This window comes from Lutra lutra, chromosome 9 (assembly GCF_902655055.1).
Source record: "Lutra lutra chromosome 9, mLutLut1.2, whole genome shotgun sequence".
Classification (NCBI taxonomy): domain Eukaryota; kingdom Metazoa; phylum Chordata; class Mammalia; order Carnivora; family Mustelidae; genus Lutra; species Lutra lutra.
In genome coordinates, this window is record NC_062286.1 from 19,806,910 (window position 1) to 19,830,254 (window position 23,345).

General features: G+C 54.6%; 1 protein-coding gene across 4 annotated transcripts in view; it reads right to left on the reverse strand.

Annotated features, from left to right (window-relative positions):
- DNMT3A (DNA methyltransferase 3 alpha) overlaps positions 1-23,345 on the reverse strand; it is a 98,386-nt gene that overhangs the window by 34,066 nt on the left and 40,975 nt on the right. For all 4 annotated transcript variants that reach the window (XM_047744104.1, XM_047744102.1, XM_047744105.1 and 1 more), the window contains exons 4-6: positions 10,449-10,719; positions 4,456-4,499; positions 3,853-3,999 (exon numbers count right to left, since the gene is read on the reverse strand). In XM_047744104.1, the coding sequence (XP_047600060.1) occupies positions 3,853-3,999; positions 4,456-4,499; positions 10,449-10,719 (462 nt within the window). The remainder of the gene's footprint in view (positions 1-3,852; positions 4,000-4,455; positions 4,500-10,448; positions 10,720-23,345) is intronic.

Consider the following 23,345-nt stretch of genomic DNA (forward strand, 5'->3'; position numbering starts at 1 on the left):
AGACAAGAGCTTCCCACCTCCAGCCGGAATTCCCATCTCAGTCCCAGGGAAGGAGCAAATGTCTCATTTTCCTCACCCAGTTACTTTACATTTCATTCCTTTTGTGATATTCTAAGCCTTCTTAAACATTTTTTTTTCTGGGGGAGGAAAGCCTGGGGAGGTAGGTAATCTCAGATGGAAAAGTCAAAAGTGAACCTCACTTAATAACTGGATTGACAAGGGTGTCATGGCAAAAGGAAATGCAGCTGGTGGAATATTTTAAGGGAAGCAGGCCCCCCAGGCGGGGCATGTGCACCAAGGAAGGGGCAGGTGTAGACTGGGGTCTGGTCAAAACCCCAAGACGGGACAACACAGTCCTCAGGCCCCACATCCTGTGCCCCACCACGAACTTCCCTTCCTGATCCTGAAAAGGCCATGCTGCCTTGTGCCCCAGACCCTTTGCACAGGCCATACACCTCCCTCTGCAATGCCCTTCTTCCCTCTTTCCTAAATTCCAGTTCACCCCTTAAAAGCCAGAAGCCACCTCTTGTTGATGCACGGATTATCCACGGGTGATGCCCTTCCCGAGGTACCCTGAACCCTCACCCTATCTTGGGGTGACTAGGCATCCTCTAGCCTTCCAGTACCCCCAGTATCTTACAGAGTGCGCAGACACAGAGGGTTCTGGCTGCCCAATAACGGGGCCCTGCTGGAAGTTTTAAAGAGCAGGTGTTGCATTCTGAGGTTAGGAAGGGCTGGCTGGCCCTTCAAGTGACACTGCCTAGGAAACATCTGGAACCGTGCTTTGGGGAGGGGAGGTGTCTTTCTGGGAGGAAGGCAGGTAGATGGTAGGATCTATGAGAGCCCTTAAGTTGTTAAGGGGGATCAAGAGCAGCGGGGGGCAGAGGGGCAGGCAGAGATCTGGGGATGCCATCGCCAGGGGACAGAGGAGGAGGCTGAGCAGATGCAGTTGGAGGAAATGAGGAAGAACTTCAGGGCCAGTCAGGAAGGCCAAGGGACACAGTATCAGAAGAAAGGGTAGAATGCCAGGGAACGAGGTGAGGTGGCCAGGGGTGGAAGGGTTTCTTTACCTCTGGTAGGCCACTCTGTGGGGACAGTTACTACTCTTCAGTCTAAAGGGAACCTGACAGTCTTGGAGCTAGCTGTGTTTCCCCAGCATTCGTGTTACCTGCAGCTGGCTGTCCATTAGACGCCGGGTACAGTACTGGGGCCAGGCCTCGGCAGGCAGCAGGAAGCCTGAAGGGGGCCCGAGCCCGTGGCCAGCACCTAAGTGCAGCCCCTGTCCCCTACTTTGAGACTGAGGCGACCAGCAGCTCTGACTCCTGTGCTGACAGTCGCAAATTCTCGATAGACTCTTTAGTCACAGAATATAAATAAGGAAGGAAAAGATTGGCAAAAAGTATATTATTATTTTTTTTAAGTAAGCTCTACACCCAGCATGGGGCTTGAACTCAAGACCCAGAGATCGAGAGTCTTATGCTCAACAGACTGAGCCAGCCAGGCGCCCCAGAAAATATATTTTGGGGGTAGAGGAAGACCTCTACATCTCAAGTCGCATATACCTAAAACATTTTCAATTGAATCAACTTTTCAAGTTTTTCTGTTAATGCTCATCAATGACCTTTCTTGGCTGGGGGTGGGGAAGTGGATGGCAAACATCGAGAGTTTACTAGAAAAGCTTTTGGTGATTGCTGAAGCTGGGTGATAGGTACGTGGGGGCTTCTTCAGCCCACCATTCTCTCTGCTTCTGCGTATGCTACAAGAGGCCCATGATCGAGTCTTTTTAAGTTCTAGTGGAAATGATAAAATTGAGAAAATGCCCCGACTATCCTCATTTTTCCTGTGAGTTGAGAGAAGATCCCCTTTTCTCTGGCAGCTGAGGGCAGGCTTCCATACTGCTTCTTCAGGGAATCCTAGTCTGAGAACCACAGAATGTATGAGTGTTCCAGGTCTAAGCGTCATTATGCATAGCCTTCCGGCTCCAGGACTCCAGGAGAGCAGGAAAATGCACCCCTCTGCCCTGCCCCTGCTGGCTGCCGGGGGCTGATTAGTAGGCGACCCACCAGAGAGCAAGAACAGCCCCAGTTCCTGAATTTCGTCCGAAAGACCACACTTTGAGCTCAGTGTCAAGTGCCTCTCTTCTCCGGGACCCTTGACAGGCCGCCCCTTCTCCAGGCCCTTCCAGGAGAGAAATTTCTGCCTTCCTGGAGCCCGAAGGAACTGGAGACCATCACACAGACAAACCCTCTACCTAGTTCTGAACTTCTTCTAGAGCGAGCGCTCCCACAGTGTAAGTCGGACAATGCCTTCCTTTGAAGGCCTGGGGCGAACGCCCCAGATGGCGGCAACTCACACCATTTCTGCTCCCTCCCTGCTGCCGGAGGTCTACCACCTCTGCGGATCAGACAGGAGAGCGGCCCCGCACATCGGGCTTGATGGGCTGCTGACTCCTTGGTCTTTCGGTCTCCACGGCCTCACCTCCTGTCCCTGCTGCAGCCTGCCATTGGCTGGCTTCCACCCCCACGGAAGCTTCTCTTAGAAAAGCCACCAGCTACCTCCAGGTTGTCAGAGGCAATGGACATGCCTCTCAGCCCTTACAGTCCTCTCTACACAGCCCATAAATGGTATGGTTTCCAGGGGTGCAGTTGGAGGAAACATGGGATTTGGGTCTTCTCTCTCCCTATCCCCAGGTGAGCTCATCCGTTTCCCTGGACTTAAACAGCAGCTTCTGCTCTTGATGTCCTCCCATCTTTGCATCTGAAGTGCAGACTTGCCTACCCCGCCGGCTACAGGCACCTCGGGCTCTCAGGCTGAACTGTCAGTTCCCAGCAGTCCCAAACCCGCTCCTCCAGCTGCCTTCCCCATCTGAGGACATGGCACAACCATCACTAGGTATTCAGGTGAGACCACTGGGAGTTGTCCTTGGGTCCTTCCACTTCCTCTCCTCCTTCACCCCTCCCATCCATCAGCAAGCCTTACTGATTCTAACTCCAAAATACATCCCGAATCTGCCCTGTCTCCATTGCCGTCCCTCTAATCCACATCAAATCATTCCTCTGCAGAGAAACCTTCCATGTACTCAGAATTATACCAGCTTCTGGCCAAGACCTGCAGAGCCCCACATGGCTGGACCCCTGCCTACCTCCCAGCCTTGTCGGACCCCACTTTCTCCCTCGCTCGTTTCCCGTGGGGCATACTGGTCTCTCGTTTTGCCAAACAAGTCGGGGTCTTGCTTGTGGTGTTTCCTCTGCCTAGAACATTCTACCCCACTCCACTCCTCACCAGATACCCTCCATGGGGGTCGTGGGCAGCGGGGGCTCAGGGTCGAGGGTGGGGGGTGGTAGAAGCTAGCCAGTAGAGGGATTTAGCAGCAAGAGGCATTGAGGTAGTGGAGACTGAAGGACCGAGAAGCAACCAGATCAGAGCCAGCTCTCCTGCTCCTTTAGGTCTTAACTTAAAAAGGCCACCTCCTCCAAGAAGCCTCCCCTGACCACCCCACCTAAAGCAGGCTTCTGCTATCCTCTATTTCAGCCCTTCCTTTACTTTTCTGTCTTTACTTGTTCTATCTCATCCATCAGAACGTCAGCTCCACAAGGCCAGGAACTGTATATGCACAGAGCCTAGTACACTACCTGAGACATGGGAAGTGATCAATAAACATCTGTTAAACAAAAAAAGAAACCAGTCACTGCCTAAGAGTTAAGCGGTTTCCTGTAAGTGCAAGAGGTTAACCTGAAGGGGAAACTGAGGCTCAGCAGGGGCCTGACAATAGCTCCAGAGGGCGGCTGAAGCTAACTTCTGCTTTTCCAATTCTGTGGGGCAGGCTGGGACCCAGGCCAGAAGGCACCTCACCTCCCTTTTCCAGCGTGCCAGCCACTCGTCCCGCTTGCGCTTGCTGATGTAGTAGGGGTCCCCCGCCTGGAAGGTGAGCCGCGGCATGGGCCGCTGGCGGAGGCTGGACTCCCAGCCCAAGCCACCCCGCAGTCGGCCCCGGGAGCCCTAGGACAGAGAGACGACAGAGAGACAGACTGGCATTAAGATGGGCACTGACAGTCCCACTGCAAGGTTCGCTCCTCCTGAGGGGAAACTGAGGAGGCACTCACCTCGAACAGAACACAGGAGATTTGACTCCTGGCCAGAGATGTCCACCCTGAGAGTGCTGGGCAAGGCCCTGTTTGGGCTGGAGAAGTGAGCCACGGGCTGGGGGGTGGGGGGCACATGGACATGAACCATGTGGGGAGGCGCCTGGTCTCAGAGGGGACCAGCTGGCTGCCTTGTTGGGGGGGCTTCTAACCTCCACACCCATCTCCTTTCCTCCTTACACGGGGATATGTAAAGAAGGGGACAGACCACCTCAGGATCCCCTCACACACATTCGCCACGGTTGGTCAGAGAGGTGGCTTTCTTCTAGAATCAGGATCCACAGAGCCCCTGGGGGTTGAGGAAAACACTTGCCTCCATTTTCATGGATTCGATGTTGGTCTCCTTCTGTTCTTTGCCTGTGGAGAGGGAAGAACAAAGGGACTGTCGGCAGAGTTACAGGAGTGGCTCAGAGGCCCCACCTTGTGCCTGGGGTCCCTGCCACGGGGACAGGGGTCCTCTAACCATTCAGTTGTTCATGTGTCAAACCTGATGGCCCACTGCGTGCTAGGCACCATGCTGGCCCCAAGGACTCAGAGCACGGCCTAGAGCAGAGAAGGGACTGGGGCAGCTCTGGAGGCCCAAATCCGAAAGAACAATAGAAAAGCCAGGGCCACGGCTTCTGGCCCCTTGACTCTGTCTCAGGCACACAGACGGGGCTGTCTAGGAACAGCTCCCTTCCCAGAGAAGGGGCCAGACGCCACAGTCTCCCCCTGCCCTGGAAGGGAGCTGTATGCTTCTAGGGAGTGAGGCAAAGATGTCCTCGGGGGCAGCGGGGTACAGGGCCACTGGAACAAGACTCTGGTGAAGCAACTTTGTTTCTGAGGCTGTTTCCTTATCTGGAAGATAATGAGGCTGGAGATGATCTATCTCTAGGGTCCTTCTGCAGGTCTCAACACTGTGGTTCTGTTATCCATACCTGCCTCTGCACCCCCACTCCCCACCCTGAACCTTTCTTCTAAAAGACTTGGATTCCAGGTGTTTCCATGTGACCTCTGTAACCTCTTCTAGCCTGTTTTCTCACTGAATCAAGATAGCCAACTGTTTAAAATCTTAGGTTACTGGGAACCTTGAGTGCCTGGAGCAGGAGGTAACATGTAGTAGGTGCTCGATAAATATCAGTTTGGATCCCTTTCCCTAAGGCACTTCCCTCCGCCTCTTCTCTGCAGCTCTCCAGCTAGGCCCAGATTCCAGTTCCTAGAAGCAAAGGCTCCCCGGCGGGGGGGCAGAAGCCCCAGAAGTTCTGTCTATAGAAGAGTCCCATCCTCTCCCCGTCCCTGTCCGGACCCCACTTGGGAGGGCAGCCACACTCCTCCAGAATATCCCTGTCCTCCCACCCTGGTCCTCTCAGGTCCTCACCCGGATGCCCTTCCCAGGCCCAGCACACACCTTGCAGTCTAGCCACCCCTGGCTGTGGGACTGTGGTGATTATGCCTTCCAGAGCTTCCTGGGGTGGGGGTGGGGGGGCAGAGAGCCCTCCTCCCACCTGGGCCCCTGAACTCCTATCTCTGAAGCCAAGAATACTGAGCTTGGGCCCAAAGCAGGAAGGTCAATGAGGCTGGCTCATGGTAGTTGGGGTGGGGGAGCCCAAAACGGAAAAAACAGCCCCTACTTCATCTCCTGGCTCTGAAGCGGAAACCAGACACAGCATCGAAGGCCTCCTCCGGCCCCCGGAGAGGAAGTTTCTTTCCCTCTCTCTCACTAGAGAAGCCCTGGGGTTCTGAGTGTTTGCCCCCGGGGGAGGGGCAGCCCAGGGGTTACAGCGCCCCCGGAGCCCAGGGGAGAGGAGGCAGGGGCCCAGGCAGCCAGCAACGGCACACGCGCGGGCCACCAACAGGGACAGGGACGGTGCCCAGCCGGCTGCCCGGGGAGGGGGGGGCGGGGAGGAAGCGCCAGCGTCTGTCATGGGCGCGCGTCAGGAACGGGGGTGCTCGCTAACACTTTACACGACAGGCCTTTGAAGGTACGTCTCACCCGGTCTTGCTGTCTCTTCCTCCGTGCTTCTGCTCAGCACAGCCAGCTCCCCTGATTTTTTCTCGGGCTCCCTGGAGCCCGGTCCCCCTCCCGTCCCTAGCCCCCTTCCCCCTTTTCTCTCACACCTGGACGTTCTCCCAACGAGGCTTTGGGCTGCCAGGAGGGGGCGCCCGCCCTCGGGCTAGGCCGCAGAGGGGTCCCTCTGACCTCTCAAACATTTCCCTCCATGGCATCTCATTATGGGGAATCATCTATTCATTCTGATGAAAGAGAATCAGGGTTGAAGGGAGCTATAGAGATGATGGAGCACCTGCCCAGCCCCTAGATTTTGCTAGTGGGGAAACTGAGGCTGGGGGGTGGTTGAGAGTGACTGACAAAGCGGAAATCAGATCTCAGGGCTCCTGAATGCCCAGCCCGTTCACTTTATCCTCCACCACCTTCGTGTTCCCCTTCCCTATTCCCTGGCCCCCATGCTCCCCCAAACAGAAGTACTTTTCCTCGTGCAGTTTCCAACTGGCTTCTTTCTGGAATTTTCTCCCAGACAGATTCTGCACATGCCCACTGAGTGATATCACACACACACACTTTCCAGCCTGGCCCAGCAAAACAACAAATGGGCCTGCCTCAGAATGCAGAACTTGTCCTGAGTCAAGGAGGGTCAGCTGCTCTCTCAACACTCCCTCTGCAGTCCATCTGCTCCTGGCCCAGACCCAGGGTCACAGGCGGGCCAGGTGGCTGTGTGCCTCCCAGGGTGGCCCTGGCAGCCTCAGACATGACCCTAGAGTATCTCAGGTCCAGGGGGCAGGAGAGCCCAGGGTGCGTCCAACACTACCACACTTACCTGTCAGTCTAAGCCTATACGGGGCCGGGGACCACCCCAAATTTCCTTTAAAAGGAACCCAAATCTCCATGACAAGGCTAAGGCCAGGCTTGCCTCAGAGGGCAGTCACTAGCCCAATCTGAGCAGAAAAGGGCTTTGTGCTGACCCTAATCCGATCCTTCACTAGCTATATTATCTTGGGTAAGTACCTTAACCTTTCTAAACACTCAGTCTCCCCATCTGAAAAATGGGGACAATAAGAGTCTTCCTCATATGATCACAAAAATTAAGCAAGAGAACAGGTAACTAAAGAGCAGGGATTCTTAAAGTTCACTATCCATCAAAATCATGAGAATCTCTTTCAAATGTAGCTTTTGATGCCACAGGTCTAGGGTAGGGCCTGAGATTCTGCATTTCTAAATTCCAAGGTGATACCAGGTAACACAGTTGGTCCCTGGGCCACTTTGAGTAGTTGGGATATAGGACACTCAACACATAGTCAATATCCAGTAAAAGGAAGCCATATGACCATCGTTTCTATTACAATCATGGCGGCATTAATGCTAGGAGTGCGGGAGCAGTCCCAAGGCCACCACCTGCCTATCCAGGTGGCTCTTGTCCTGATTACTCATCATCTCCCCTGTTCCTCCTTCTTTCTCCTGGCTGTACTACCAGGATCTGGGGCACCTGTGTGCACAGGAATGCTGCCTTAAAGTCCTCCGTTTTTCCTGTATAGGAACTAATGGGAGGGGTTTAGGGGAGAGGAATGGGGTCCCCTGAGAGGAGACCTGGAATGAGGGAATGGAAGGGAGACCATGGCCAAATTGCTACCTCCCTAGGGCCTTAGTCTCCTCCCTCCTTGGAACTAAGCAGCTGTGTATGCGTTCTGTGTGGCTGGCTGTGGGCTGGGCCGCCGAGCCTCCAGCAGACCACTGCCATGCCCCGGGGCAGCACCTTGCCAGTCTCAGCATGCAGCCAATGCACAGTGGCCTTCAGGGGTCCCCCCAGCTCGGAGGCCCACAAGCACACAACACAGGATGCTCCAAGGCTACTGGGAGGTCAGGGAGGCTTGAGCATTCTGAGGAAGGTCCCCCTTAATGTACGAAAATCCCAAACCCAGGAGTTCACCTCGATACCATCTCTCCCCTTTCCCCTTGGGTTCCTGGTGCTTGCCCTCTTCTCTCCACCTCTGCTGCCACCTCATTACAGCCGCCCTCCTCCCCTCCACACCTGCAGCAGCCCCCTAACCCCGCTTCCCAGCCTCTCTGTTCCACTCTGGGAACCAAGGTGCAAAGTGATTTTTTTTTCAAAACATAAAGCAGATCACGTTGTGCGTGCGTGCGCGTGCGCACGCACACACACACACACACACACACCGCCATGCCCCGGGAGGATGTCCTCAAAGGCCCACTCCAGGTGCCCTGCTCCCTCCTACCCGGGAGCCTCTGTACCTGTTTTCAGTCCCTCCTACACCACCCCTCACCTGGTGAACCCCCAGTCATCCTTCCGCTTCCGTGGAACAGGCTGGGCTGGCTGGGGTTTCCCTGGTCACAGTTCCTCATAGAACTGTGTTTATTTTCTCTTAGAGAACCTATCTCCCTATAGAATCACACGCCTCTCAGCGTGAATTTCTCATTAACGGCTGTCTCTCTAGCGGACTGTGAGGTCCTTGAAGGCAAGAACCAGGTTTTTGTTCTTGATGGTTTCCCCAGCTCCTGGCCCAGATCCTGACACACACACCAAATGGAGGTTTCACAAACACCTATTGACTGACTGAAGAAGGAACTCTGGAGAACAAACAGAAGCGGAGACAGAGAGACCCCAAAGTGAAAGCAAACACTCAAGGGTTAAGAGTGGCCTGAGAACTCTAGCTCCATCCCACCAGGCCGGAAGGCCTGCAGCTGACCCCAGCCAGTCGTGGTGGGGTCCCAGGAATCAGCACACTGTGTGGTGGGGGGCGGGGGTGGGCTGGGTTTACTGATGGGGCCCCAGTTTCCACAATGGAATACCTGGTATTCTTAGCGGGAGAAAGAGGGTCTCTTTTCCCTTTTCTCCTGGGTTTCCCTCCACTCCAGCCCCTTGAACACTCCCACCCAGTGTCAGGACCTACCCACACCCACAAGGCACTCAGGTGAGGCCAGGAGCGCTGGGCAGTTCCCGGACAGCCAGCCCTGAGCCCCCCTGCAGAATAAAAGGGGACAGCAGAAGAGCACACCACCTTTAGAGCCAAGACCGAATGCATCCTGGATCTACCACTTACAGGCTCCAGGGGTGCCCTGAGCGAGTCACTTCATCTTGCTAAGTGGCAGGGGTTTTTTTTTGCCTTAAAATGGGAATAATAATACCTCTTGAAGAAGATAGTTTGGAGGACTAAAAGAATGAATACAGAGTACCTCAGGAAGTGCTTTGCACATAACAAGAACATCATTAAATATTAGTTGAATAATAAATGAATGAAATATAGGTATATATATATACATATGTATATATATATATATATATATATATATTTTTTTTTTTTTTTTTTTTTAATTTGGAAATCTCTTTTCTGGAAATGCTCTCAATCCTGCATGAATATTGGGTTTGGATCCATGCAAAGTAAGTTATGCCAATTAATCGATTTACTCATTCCATCAACAGCACTTGGAAGGAAGACTTTTTGAATTAAAATGCACATATGCAAAACAACCTGGCAGGGCCCTGGGAGGATCAAATGTGGTAATATATGAGGAAACACTCTGTAAACTGTGAAGCCCGGTACAAATGCTAGTTGTCCTCATTACTAACATGTTTACAGCTCGGTTGGCCCTGAAATCACTGGCTTAACCTGAAAGAGAAAAGCAGGCAATTTTCCAGGACTCCAGGGCAAGGCCAAAAAGTCTGGGGAGGAAGGGGCCTGGCACATCGGTCACCCCCCTCTGCGCTGCCCCCATCCCACTCAGTCACAACCACACTTGAGCTGAGTCAGCTGAACTGTGGTGGGTTCGAGACCGCTGTGCTGGGGCAGGCTAAGTGGGCTCTTCCTGGCAGAGGGCATCCCCTGCCTGGAGCACCCAGGCCAGGGGCTCAGCATGCAGTCCCCGAGAGCTGCAGGTCTTGTAGAAGAAGCAGCAGGCCAGGTAAGGGCTGAGGGAAACTGAGGCTCACAACCAGCCTACAAAGGGGTGTGGGGGACAGCCATCACCCCAGTCCTGCAACTGTTGGCATTCTACAAACCCACTGTCGCCAGATCTAGCTTTTTTTTTTTTTCCATGAGAAGCCAAAACTCCAGATTTTTATGTGAAATTTCTTGATTTTCAAATACTGGCAACTAATTTTTGAAAATGTTTAAAACACTACATGGGCCAAATAAAACATGTGTGCAGGCTGCATCCAGCCAGCAGCCCCCGGGGTACAGCCTTGGCAAGTAGACCTCCAGCTCCCATGCCTGTTGGGGCCTGCTGGCCCCAGTCTCTAACCCTTGGGGGAATCCTGGGGATCCCAGAAGAGGCGGCCCCTTGTCCCCAGGACTCACTCTCTTCTGCGGGGGCTCCTCGGCCATCCTTGGGGGTGCAGCAGCCATTCTCCACGGCTCTGGAGGCTTCAGGCGGGGTCTCAGCCGCACCCTCTCCCTCTGCTGGGGCCCCGCCCTTCTGCCCTCCAGCGGGGCTCCCCTCCTCTGGCTGGGGCTCACTCCGCTTCTCCAAGTCCCCATTGGGTAACAGCTCTGAGGGGCCTGAGTCCTGGGCCATGGACGGGGACTTGGAGGTCACTGCGGGGTCCTTTGGTGTGTCACTGCTTTCCACCTGGAAAGATGAAGAAACAAGAGGGGAGGATTAGATCACTAGTCTTCCTCTTTTGGATCACTAGCCCCCCTGAAATTCTGGTGAAGGTTATGTCACCCATTGTCCAGAAAACCTTGTCCTCATAAGCGTCCATGCAAGCAAATACACACATAATTCTGCTCTCAGTTTCAAGGGATCCCTGGGCCCGACTCGCTGAGGTCAATGGGTTTGTGGACTCGAGCATAAGAAGCAGAAGAAGAATGCAGGCAGGTTTGCCAGCCTGGTTTCACTGCCCACGCTGTGACCCACGCCACCGCCCCCCCACTCCCTGAGGTGACAGAGGGCCTCCAAGCCAATTCTGAGGCCCCTATTAAAAACAAACGTCCCTCTATACATAAGTGAAAAAAAAAATACATCTATGTGTAAGTGAAAACAAACATTCTGGAGGGCCTACCTGGCTCAGTGGGTAGAGCATACAACTCTTGATCTCGGGGTTAGGAGTTCAAGCCTCACAAAAAATAAATCAATCAAGGATTTTTTTAAAAAAACAAACATTCCTCACACTCTCCCTACTTCCAATCACGACCCTTCTTCAGAAGACTCTAGTGCCATCAATCAATTCTGGTCACCTTGGGCTGATCTGACTTTTGCCAGATCCCCCCAGCTTTCCTTTTGGCCTGTCAAGGCCCAGACCCAAACAGGGACTAGCTGCATCTTGGAGCTGAAGGGTCAAAGGAGGCCTCCCAGACAAGCATTCTGTTGGGCCCCAAAGCCCAGCACAGTTCTTTCCTTCAGCTCTGGACCCCACTGGCTCTCTGGCACCTCGACCCTGGAGAGCCTACAGCCCCCACAAGCAGTTTGCAGTGTCCACAGCGAACCCCCCACCCCACCTCCCGCATGTGTCTCATGCTCCCCTTCTAATAGGAAATGTATCCCTTCATCCCCAAGAGTCTAAGAATAGAACTTGCTACGGTTCCAGGTAATAAGAATCACATCTACGGGTGCCTGGGTGGCTCAGTGGGTTAAAGCCTCTGCCTTCGGCTCAGGTCATGATCCCAGAGTCTTGGGATCGAGCCCCGCATCGGGGTCTCTGCTCAGCGGGGAGCCTGCTTCCTCCTCTCTCTCTCTCTGCCTGCCTCTCCATCTGCTTGTGATCTCTGTCTGTCAAATAAATAAATAAATAAATAAATCTTAAAAAAAAAAAAAAAAAAGAGTAATCATCTAACTGTCCTTTGTAAATGCCCCTGCGTGGTGGGCAAGGCTCCTTCTCACCATGAACCCTTTTGAGCCACTCAACCTTCCTAAGGAGGCTCTCGGAGAATTCCATGACTTGCTCAAGGTCACACACTTTGTAAGGATGGCCTGGGGGCAGGAGAGGCTGGTGAGCACTCTGTCCTTGGGGGAAGTAGGCTAGGGCATCTCAGAAAGAATGGAGGTGCCCTCATGGTGCGGAAGAGGCAAGCGTCCCCTGCGTTCTTGTCCATGGGCACAGGCCGGCCCTGAGCAACCCCGTCCGGCTCCATTCACAAACGCCTACGGGAAGGGCAAATGCGAGGCTAGCCTACCACCTCGGCGGGGCGCTGCCCAGGAGGGAACCTCGGCTGCCCCACCTATAAGGGGAGATGCCTAGGCTCGACCCCTGAGGTTTTTTCCATCAAAGTCTTTTTCTCTTTCCTTGTTTATAAGACACGTATGAAAACTCAAATGATACAAAAATGAGTCGTGGTGAAAGATTAAAGCTCCTTTTTCAATCCCCCACCTCCAAAACCACAGGTAAACCCTTGTTAACAATTTGGTGAGGATCCTTTGCAGACTTTGTTTCTACGTTTCTACAATCGTTTGTGAGTTACATGTTTACACACATGGATTCACACGCACAGCCAGATCCAGGATTTTTTTTCCTAATAGGGTGTCTTACTACTCCGTGTTCTATAACTTGCTTTTCCACTTAACAAGCACAGTGGGCATCTCTCCATACCCGTGCATATGGAGCTGTCTCTCCTACTTCACAGCTGCTCCACATTCTAGTGAATGGAGGCCCCAGAATTTATGCAAACGGTTCCCTAATAGTGGGCCTTTGGGCCATTTGCTTTTCACAGCAATGAGCCCCGTGCACTTATAGTTGCGTGCGCCTGCCTATGTCAGTAGATTGGGGTCCCAGAGGTGGGTTAGCTGCTGGAGGGCCTGCCAAATTCCCTCCAAAGAGCTGTACCCCTCAAAGCGCACCCCAACAGCCTGAGAGAGCACTGGGCTCCCTCCCCTCGCGGTGGACAATCTCGAAGGCTACGTCTGCTCTAAGATCTATATCTTCAACTCTGAGCCCTGTTGAGGTGCCTGAGCTGCCCATTGAGGAACCCCCAGGGTGGCCAATAGGGACAAGGGCCTTGGGGACAAAATAAATAAATAAAAACAAAATAAAAACCCGAGTCCTCCCTGGACAAGGCTCCGGGCACACAGAGCAGCCTGTGGGCGAGCAGAGGGACTAGCCAAGCTGTTTTCCTGGCTAGGTGGGGTAGCTTGGAGCAGGCCTGCTTCCCCCAAGGGAAGCTCCCAGGGAAATCTGCAAAGGTGTGCAGTCTTCAGCCAGAAGTCCTCTGCCAGCCTAGCCTTGGGCACAGAGGGCTGAAGCCAGCAGAGCCAGGAGGTCAGAAGCAGGAATGCAAGGGAGCAGTAGGCCCTGTCTTTCTCCTTAGCTTCCATCCCTGAGTGTTTGGACACACTCTGTCCAGGACTGAGAGGGCCTTTCCCACCTCCCGGCTCAAGCCAACAGGGTTCCCTGACCTAGAAAACCCCTCCCTGGTAGAAATCCTCTCACCCTGAGACAGCCCAAGTAGTGTGGGGGATGCCCGGGCCCCCACAGCTCCCCCACAATGTCCAGCCGTGCTGGGCACCACAGAGCTCTGAACATGCCTCTGCCAGGGAGGTGGGCTGGGGGTCTGCTGGGCCAATGTGGGCTGGGAAATTCAGGTCGGAGTCAAGCTCTTACCATGGCTGTGTCCTTTTTCCTTCTGGCCACTTGCTGCCCCACAGACACCTCCAACTGGGGCAGGCTCCCAGCCCCACCAAGCTGCTTGAGACAACTCTGCTGTCACTAACTTCCTGCCTGGGGACCACATGGCCTCTTCTCACCCTGGGACTCACTTCCTGTTGATTGCCAGCTCCATAGCAGAGAGAGCCAGGAGAACCTGCTCTGCCCCCCACCTGCTCTGATCAAGCATCCCTCCCAGGCCCACCCCGGAGGACCCCGGTCTGCAGTAGCACGAGGCCCACCCCCCCCTTCCAGAGGTGGGCAAATGAGGAGAAGGGAAGTGCTCTGCACAGCTACCGCCCCAGGCTTAGCTTAGCATGCTGAAGTACCCCTCCTCTCCTGCCCACCCTTCCTCTCCTCCCAACTGAGCCACTCTCTCTGGTTCTAGATGACCTTGTGTTAGCCAAAGTTCTGGGATTGGGGAAGCTGCTGATTCCCGCCCAGGCCAGCCCTTGATCCAACTTATCCCTCAAGAACCCTCCCACCCTGGGGTGGCTGGCTGGCTCGTTGGTGGAGCATGTGACTCTTGATCTCCGGGTTGTAAGTTTGAGCCCCACATTGGGTATAGTGACTACTTACAAATGAAATCTTTAAAAAAAAAAAAAAGAAAGAAAAGAAAGGAAGGAAAAAAAGAAGACACACACACACCTCCTCCACCCTGCCCCAGCCAGCCCCGGACCCACACTGGCTCCCTCTCTGGGGCCCAGGCAACTGAGCAGGTTGAATCCACCTATAAGAAACCATTGAGATGAAGGAAGGAGGACCACAGGCAAACGGACTGAAGTGACTGTCCACATCTCTCAGGGGGGCTGGTTGCACCCTGAAAGGGGCATCTTTGATGAGAACAGCCTAATTCACGCAAGGAAGCCACGAGGAGAGCCGGGTCTGCACCCTTCTGCCCCTACCTCCACGCCTTCCTCCCAGCCACTTCCTGGTCCCCGTCATCCTTGGCCCGTCCACTCCCGGCAGGAGGGACTTTGCTTTCTCAGCAGGAACAGGGTGCCCGGCAGGCGCTCAGCATCCACTGCTGATCCCTGAGTGCCAAGCCTCGATTAAGACCCAGACCTTGCTCATGGGCGCAGAGGGAGCTTCAACTAAGTTGCATGGCAGAAGCAACTGTTTAAAATTCTGTTTTTGTTGGCTTTTATTTTTCAGTTGCCTCGAAAGGAGACAGAACATACCCTGAAATATTCATTTTTCCCCATGGGAGTAGGGGAAGCCGCAGATGTCCCTGGCCCTTCTAGAAGCCACCACCAGCAGCTGAAGGTGACAATTTCAACCTTCTCTGCTTCTCACCTGTGAGGCTGGGGGGACGGGGCAGCAGGAGTGGTAGAACAGGAATGGCGGCCGTGAGAGCCCCTCTCTCCCCTGGGAGTAGAGCTGGAGGGGAGCGACAGATTTGGGTAAAGCCTGATCCTATTGCACTCTGTGCGCCTACCCATGGTTGGTTTGCCCCATTCTGGATCTTCAGACCCTGCCCACCACATCCTGGGGTCCCTCAGGATTCGCTGACCTTTACCTTCTGTCCAGGCAAGACCCCTCCATCCTGGGACGACCACCTCTTGCTTCTCTGTTGCCTGCCACCCCCCACCTCAGCTCCCGAGTGAGTGGCTCCTTCCAAGCTGGTGAAGGTAGCAGTCATCCCCTGGGGGCAGTTTTGCTTCGGTTGTGTGTCTGAGACACTTCTGGAGGTCACGCTGGGGTGGGGAGACTGCTGGCTTCCAGGGGACAGGGGTCAGGGCTGCTGAACCCCGCCCTAGAACAGGGCTGCGACCATAACCGAGAATGATTTGGCCCAAGATGTCAATAGTGCTGTTGTGGAAAAACCTGGGGCTGAAGGTTGGCGCACTGACCAGAGGTTACCTTTCTCTAAGAACCTTTTTTTTTTAAAAAAAAAAACTTAAAAAGAAATATTGCGATAAAATATACATATTATTTGCCATTTTAACCACTTCCAAGTGTACAATTGAGTGGCATTAAGTATCCCTATCGTACAACTGTCCCCACCATCCACTTTCAGAACTTTCTTGTCACCTCAGACTGAAACTCTGTCCCCTCTTCATATTAACTCCCCATTCCCCTGGCCCCTGGCTCCTGGTCACCACCCTTCTGCTGTCTTCTCAGGATGTCTAAAAGTCTGCCTGTCTCCACACACACACGCGCTCTCTCTCTGTCTGTCTGTCTGTCTCTCTCTCTCTCTCTCTCTCTCTCACACACACACACACACACACACACACACACACACAGGCTCACACCCCTGGGGAGGGAGGCATTTGCTAGGCTCCGCCCCCAGGCCCCAACCCCCAGCCCCCAGTCTGGCACCGAGGAAGTGGGGGTAAAGTCCACTCCAGTGATCACTGAATCCCCAGCCCACTGCACATGACGTTTGCTTACAGAGCTTTTCACACCCTGTCTCACTACAGCACTCCTCCACTGAGCCCCCTTACTCCCTGCCTGTCTCCCTCCTGGACTTGTGAGCTTTGCCTGACTTGGGTTTCTGTTTGTCTCCCTTCCAACCACTCCACCCACAGCACAGCACCCACATAAATACGCGTATACATTAATCAATGTAATTATCACGACTGTCCGGATTCTGGATTCGTAGTGTTACCTGCACTTTTCAGAGGGAAAAGGCTCCAAGGCTTGCCTCGAGTCACATGCCTTCTAAGTGGTAAAGCTTCCAGAATGACCCAGGTACAAGAGAGGTATTTGAAAGCTGGCTCCTTCTTTGGGTTGAGTCTCTGGAAAAACCCAACCTCAAATCCCAAGGGTTCCAAGGAGGAAAAGGAGGCTTTGATGTGCCTAAGCAGGGCCAGGGAAAAGCCGCCGGCTGCTTCCCTGACAGCAGCCATTGCGGGGACAAGCCAGAGGCAAAGCGAGAAGCAATCCTCGGTGATGAACCTGTCCAGGCCTCAGCCCCTATCCTCCTCGCCCTTTGCTGGAAATCTGGCTCAGACCCCAGAACTCCCACCGCTCCCTCTCCAGGTGAGGCCTGGGCTCCCCAAGTGGGTCAGAGTGCTGAAGCTCTAAATAAGGAAGTGATTTCTCAGAGGCCCTTTATTATAATAATAATATTTACACATAAAAAATTAAAACCTGGCAAATAAGAGATGAGGGAAATAATAAAGGAGACAAGGCCCAGACATCTGTGGTGAAAGGAGCCCATTTGCTGGTGGCAGCCCGGGCACAGGGACCAGCTGTGTGCAGGCACACCTGGGCCCAGGTGTGGAGGGGGCAGGCCCAGGGCCCGGCCTCTCTTACTGGAAGCCCCTGGAGGTCTGAGCCAGGGTCCCGGGCTGGCTCTGGGCACCTGCCTCGCTCTCCCCTGAGGTGTGGGAGGCCAGGGACTGTGGCTGGAAGGGGCCTTTTCCGCCGCACTGCAGCGCAGTGCTGGGGAGGGAGGCCCAGAGGCCGGCAGATGTGGGCAGCCCCTCCCACCCCATGTTACCGCCATTGTGCCTTTAAGGCCCTTGGCAGCACCAGCTCCGTGCCAGCCGGGAACCCTGGCATCCGGCCAGCCTTGGCCTCTTGGTTAAAGACACACAGTCACACACAGACACACAGGGGTGCGCCCTCTCAGCAGATGTGCAGGGATGTGGCAGAGATGTGCCCACAAAAACACACTGACGGTCCCCCTTTCCTCACAACTGCAGGCCCACCAGCCCCCGACAAAGCAATGGGTTTTCCCAGGTTGACTCTAGCTTCAGCAAACAGCGGGGCAGCCTGTCCCACAGGCGCTGGTGCCAGGCCCGCGCTCCCCCCTCCCCTCTGTTCCAGGCCTTCCTGCAGCCCCTTCTGCAGGCAGCCCGGCATCTGATTGGCCGCAAGTGGCCTTGAGGCAGACAGAACTGGAGAGGGTCACCCCGTGCCAGCTCCCAAGAGAGGTCCTCAAAGCGTCCCTGCTCAGCCTACCCGGGGTGAATGGAGTCAGGCTCCAAGACTTTGGAGCGAGGACCTCCGATTTCCTTTTCCCTGGTGGAGCAGCTAAAAGGGCCACCAGGGGGATGAAGGGACAGCAGAACCAGAAGCCAAAGAGGGCCAACTTTGGAGAGCTTGGGCCTGCCCTACGGGTCTCACCATTTTCCTCGCCACCAGGGCGGGGAGCTCTCTTCCCTTCCTCTTCCTAGAGATCTCTCTACCATGTATGTGCGTGCCAGAGACAGACAGACAGACAGACACTGATTCCAGGAGAGAACTTCGGGGCCCAGGAGAGCCTCAGAGGTCAGGCAGTCCGTGCTCCTGCTGGCCATGGCAGGTGGACACAAGAACCAACGTGGCTGCTGGTGGCCGAGCCACTCCGGGTTCCGCCTCCAGCTGGGACACCTGTCCACCTGGAAGAGGGCCTGGCTGTGCTCTTTGAAGTCAGCCTCAAAGGATTTCAGGAGGAGCTGGAGGCTCCTTCTGAAAAGCCATTCTGTATAGGAGATCCATACATTTAAGTAAATCCCTTTTGAAATGATTCCTATTTTCAACCTCTACCATCCATGCCTGGGGTTTGGTAAGAAGGAAACCCACCCTGGGAAATAGGGCTTTCTTTTCTATGCTTCATGTACCTCTCTGAAGCTTCAAATGGGTATCTCCCCACCCTGCCAAGCCCCACTGGGGCACACTCCCTCTGGCCCACCCCACAATGTGATTTCAGAGCTTTAATCCTATCCCCTCCAGCCTCTGTAACTCTCCGGACCAGAGAGCCATAATCTCTTTCGTCTGTCCTCACTTCGAAGCACCACCTTCCCCTTGATCAAGCTAGCTGCTGGGCTCTGGAGCTTTTCCAGTTCGATTATATCTTTCTCAAGGTGGCAGGACCGAAAGGCACCCAATTCTCCAGGAGAGGATGATGAAAGAAAAGCAGCGTCAACAGCTCTGTCCAGATGCACCTGCCGGCGAGTCCCCGCCGCATGGGAATGGTGCAGGTGCAGCTCGGGCTCTAGAGAAGGCCACGGGCAACTAGGAAGCCCAGGGAGGCCAGACCCGGGGAAGTGCGTGACTTTCCCTGGAGGTGGCCCTGTAATGTGACTCCAAGGAAGGGACCAGGGAGGGATGAAAAGCAACAGGGATTTCTGGAAAAACAAAATGGAGATGCTGGGATCTCACTGAGCTGCTCCCCTACTAAGACCAGCTAGAGTGGCCTCCCAAAAGGGCCGCTGCCAAATCTGCTCTCTTCCAGAAGTCTCTGTCTCTGACAGTAACACTGACGCCATCCCTGGGGCCTGAAACATCTCCTTCCTCCCCTTGCTCTCCCCGCTCTATGGCTGCCAGCAGCCCAGGCCCTGCCAATTCTGTCCCCCACGGCCTCCCCCCAGCAGGCTCTGGAGGTGATTTCTGGCACCACCCCACTCTCCTATCTTCCTGCTTCCTCTCGTGCTCGACCCACCACACTCACAGATGCCAGGCCCAGCTTCCCTAAACATGACTCCCATCACTTCACGCTCCCACCCCCTCAGAAACCTTCCAGATAAACACATTTCAGAGACGATAAAGTGTAAACCTCACAGGCCGCCCTCTGAGACCTCTCCACCCAAGGTCTAATGTGTTCATACGTGAAACCCTCAGGTGCTCAGCCACACCTGTCAGCACGCAGTCCCCCCCCCCACCCCGTGCACATTTGTCCCCCTCCACACTTTCGTTCAGGAAGGTTCCAGGTGGGAAAGTCTCCCACTTTGCCCTGGACTTCGAAACATGACACCTCCACCCCACACCCCTCAACATGTCTTTGGCACTTGAAGACCAGCCCAGCTGCCAGCCTCTTGGTACTGGATGCCACTGGTGAGTGCTGCTTTGACCGATCAGGTGCAGGAATGGGCTGATCAGTCTGCAGGGCTCAGTTACAAGAGAGGTTGGGAACCTCGTAAGACAAGTGACAGACCTGCTTTCCTCACACGTTCGAACATGTGAGCAGAGGGGCGCCAGCAGTGACCACACGGGCTCACAGGTAAGGAGGGCCCTCGGAGGGGCTGGCGGCTAGGGTTGGGAGATACTCTTTCTGGAAATTTTGTGCATAAAAGCCGGGGGGCACCAAGTCCATGAATCGAGGTTCCAGGGATTGTTGAAGGAATCATTCTGGCCTGGAAACGAAGATGGGATCTGGGCTCTGTCTTAACTTGGGAGACAAATTGAAAGTTCCTATTAGGCTAGCCAATGAGCCCATAGAGTCAACTCCCCACAGCTGAGTTAAACTGTCCCCAGCTGGCTTAAGCTGCAGCTGAATGGCTCCCTAACTTCCCGGTTTATACCCCAAGTCTTCTGCTCTGAAGAGGGGCAGCTTTGCCCTCTTGAACTCATTTGGGCATTGTGACAGAGACTAAGCCTCCAACATGGAGTGAGTAATGCTGGCTTTGGGCTGGCCTGAGCTCAGCCCCTGCTCCCAGCACCCCCTCCCCCTCCCCCTCCCCCTCTGGGTTATTCTTAGCAAGAGGTGACCTCAGAATGCTCCCACTGAGCAAAAATAACCCTGGAGGAAGTTGGTGAGTATAAATCTTCAATGAATAAATACATATAGCTAGCAAACAGGGTACGGCACCCCAAAGGGCTGGTCACCCCCCCCCCAGGGTCTGGTGGGCAAGGGCAGAGACTGTCCCTCCTGATGCCCCCGTTGTAACCAGCATGAAAGACAAAGGTGGGGGCAGGGCTGCCTGGGCTTGTGACCAGGCAGGACCCAGTTTCGGCCGCCCTCACTTGTTACGTCCTCAGGAGTTGGTGAACAGGAAGATGCCTCTTCCTCTCACCCTGGCGCTCACACCCACACAGAGGCTCACACTCTCTGGCCAGCAGAAACCAGCCGTGCACACTGCTGTCCCTCCTCCCCATCATGGGCACCAGCCAGCCCAGAGCCCTGAGCCCAGGTGCGGGGCTCCCTTCCTAAGCCCCGCCCAGCCCTGCACCAGCTTCCTGTTTCCTGTCGCCAGCTCCGCTCAAGCATCCTGGCTCGGAGGCCAGCGCTGCGGACGGCCGCCGCTGCCTGCTTTGAACGGGCCCAACTCTCACTCCTCAGCCCACCGCAGCCTTCCCCGCTTGCCCACAGGCTCCCTGGTACTTAGGTCAATCACCTATAATCCTATTATATATATGAGTTCTGTTTCCCCTGTACGCTCTTTGGACTGGGTCTACACTTCTTTCCAACAGCCCTGCATTCGCGTGTTAACTTAAAGGGGATTCTGGACACCCAGGCTTCCAGAGCACGTGACTGGAGTGGTGAGGAGGAACGAGCCCTGAGGGCTCTGCAGGGTGGGACTCGTGGAGTCCAAATCCCAGTTGGCCTCTCTGAACCTCTGTCTCTTCATCTGAATGTGGGCGTGGTGATGAGAGGCCCCGCCTACTTCCCCCCACGGGGAGGTTATTCTTGCCGAAAGCCGCCCCTGTAGGCCATAAAGTGCTACGAGATTCTGAGATTCTGAGACTTTATTCGCGCTCTCTGGCCTCAGTGAGTGGGCAGACAGTGCAGGGTGGGGTGGCAGTCAGCGTCAAATCTAGTGGAAGGGACAAGCTCTCTCTGTGCGCTTCCTAACTACCTGGTGTGAAAGGCCAGGTTTCAGCTGTAGTTTTCTTAGTTCTCACTCCCTCAAGAAAGGATCCTTTGGTAAAATACAAAATCATGCACATGGATGTGGTGACAGTATCAAACTGACGTAAAAGTTTCAAATGACTTATTCTCCCATCGTATCAAGACCTGTAGCAGGTCAAAGACCAGAGCCGTCCAAGCACGTGATCAGTGGGCTTAGTATCTCCTCTTTTATTCCTTAGTGTTCGTTTTGATTAATTTTATAAGCAGCTCAGGAGAGAGGGTCCCAGTGGCTGAGGTGGGCTTCACTTGCGAGACAGGCTCGGATGGTTTGGAACGGTGGGGCAGGGAGAGAGAAGGGCAGGCTGGACCAGTATTCGAGGTAGCGGAAGACTCGTGCCTGGTGTGTTCTGGGGGCAGGGAGAAGTCAGGATTTCTATCATAAAAGCTGTGGATACTGAGGCCCGGAGCAGGGGCAGGAGAGATCATGTGGGAAGGGGTCATTTAGAATATTCCAGACCTTGTCTCATAAGAAATGGGGTCCCTGGGGGCACCTGGGTGGCTTGGTCAGTTAGGCATCTGCCTTCAGCTCAGGTCATGATCTCGGGGTCCTGGGACTGAGCCCCCATGTTGGGCTCCCTGCTTGGCAGGGACTCTGCTTCTCCTTCTCCCTCTACCCCTCTCTCTCCCCGCTCATGCTCTCTCTCAAATAAATAAATAAATCTTTTAAAAAAAGATTTTACTTATTTATTTGAGAGAGAGAATGAGAGGAGAGTGCAAGAAAGTGGGGAGAGTCAGAGGAAGAAGGAGACACCCTGCTGAGCTGGGAGCCCGATGCGGGACTCAATCCTGGGACTCCAGGATCATGACCTGAGCCGAAGGCAGTCCCTTAACCAACTGAACCACCCAGGTGCCCCAATAAGTAAAATCTTAAAAAAAAAGAAAAAAGAAAGAAAGAAAGAAATGGGGTCCCTCCCTAGGGATTCTTGAACAGAAATGTATCGTGAGCACTATTTAGCGTAAATGAACACGGCCCTCCTCTCTCTAGCACACCAGGGTGAAAAGTAAGTCTTATTTATTGGCCTCCTCAGCCTGGTAGGTGCTCACTGGGTGTCATGTGCCTGGCACTGAGAGGTTATAAAGTATAGTGGGGGGCAGCGGGGGTCTGGTCCGGGCGGGAGTGCAGCCAGGAGGCTGAGCCAGAGCAGGAATGAGTGGGACATACCCAGGGACAGACAGCCCTTGGGGACAAAACAAGGAGAGGGGCAACGATTCCTTAGCTTCAGGGCCAGGGGATGGTGAGGACACCAGTGGCTGTGCCTCGTTTCTCCCTGCCCAGCATAGGACACACACAGATCAAGACCCCAGCCCGCCAGCCAGCTCTCAGCCGGCTTCCCAGCATTTCCCTCTCCGTGCCACCTGCCGGGATCTGCGCCAAACTCCCTCCTCGTTCCAGGCTTAGCTGGATGACACACTCAGCTGCTTTAAAGCTCCCTGGTCAATCTGTTCCCAGGGCCACAGCTGCACCAGGTCCCCAAGAAGCCCTCCGGCTCCGCTCCTCTGCTGGGGAGGGGAGGAGGCCAGGGTGAGCACCTGCTCCACACGCAAGCCAGACGGCCTAGAAGCCAGGGGACCAGGAGCCAAGCTCTAGCAGCAGCACCAACGTTCCCTGCGTGGGGTCCCTTGGGGACCTGGGGGCGTGCAGCCTGGGAAGGCCTGTAAACTCTTTTCTCTGGGGTCAGTCTTTCTCTGTTCCCCTAGGGTACAAGGGCTTCCGTGCACAACAGCTGCCTTCCCCATGCTCTCTCCCAGCCAGGGGCCTCTCCTGAGAGTCCAGGAGGCAGCAGGGGCATGGGCCAGACCGCACCCAGTCTCTAACCCACACAGGATGTACAGTGCCTCCCACCAGGGCTGCTGCGAGGCTCAGGCTGGGCTCCCACCTGAAAAGTCTGATAGACCCTGGCCCCCCGCAGGCTCCTAGGCCCCCCTGCAGGGGAACAGGTTTATTACACTGTCTGCCCTACACAGTTGGACCTACGTGGCTGTTTGCAAAGCACGCCTGCAGGTGGACAGGACAGGTATTACTGGTAGCCGTATTTTCCCAATGAAGAAGCCAAAGTT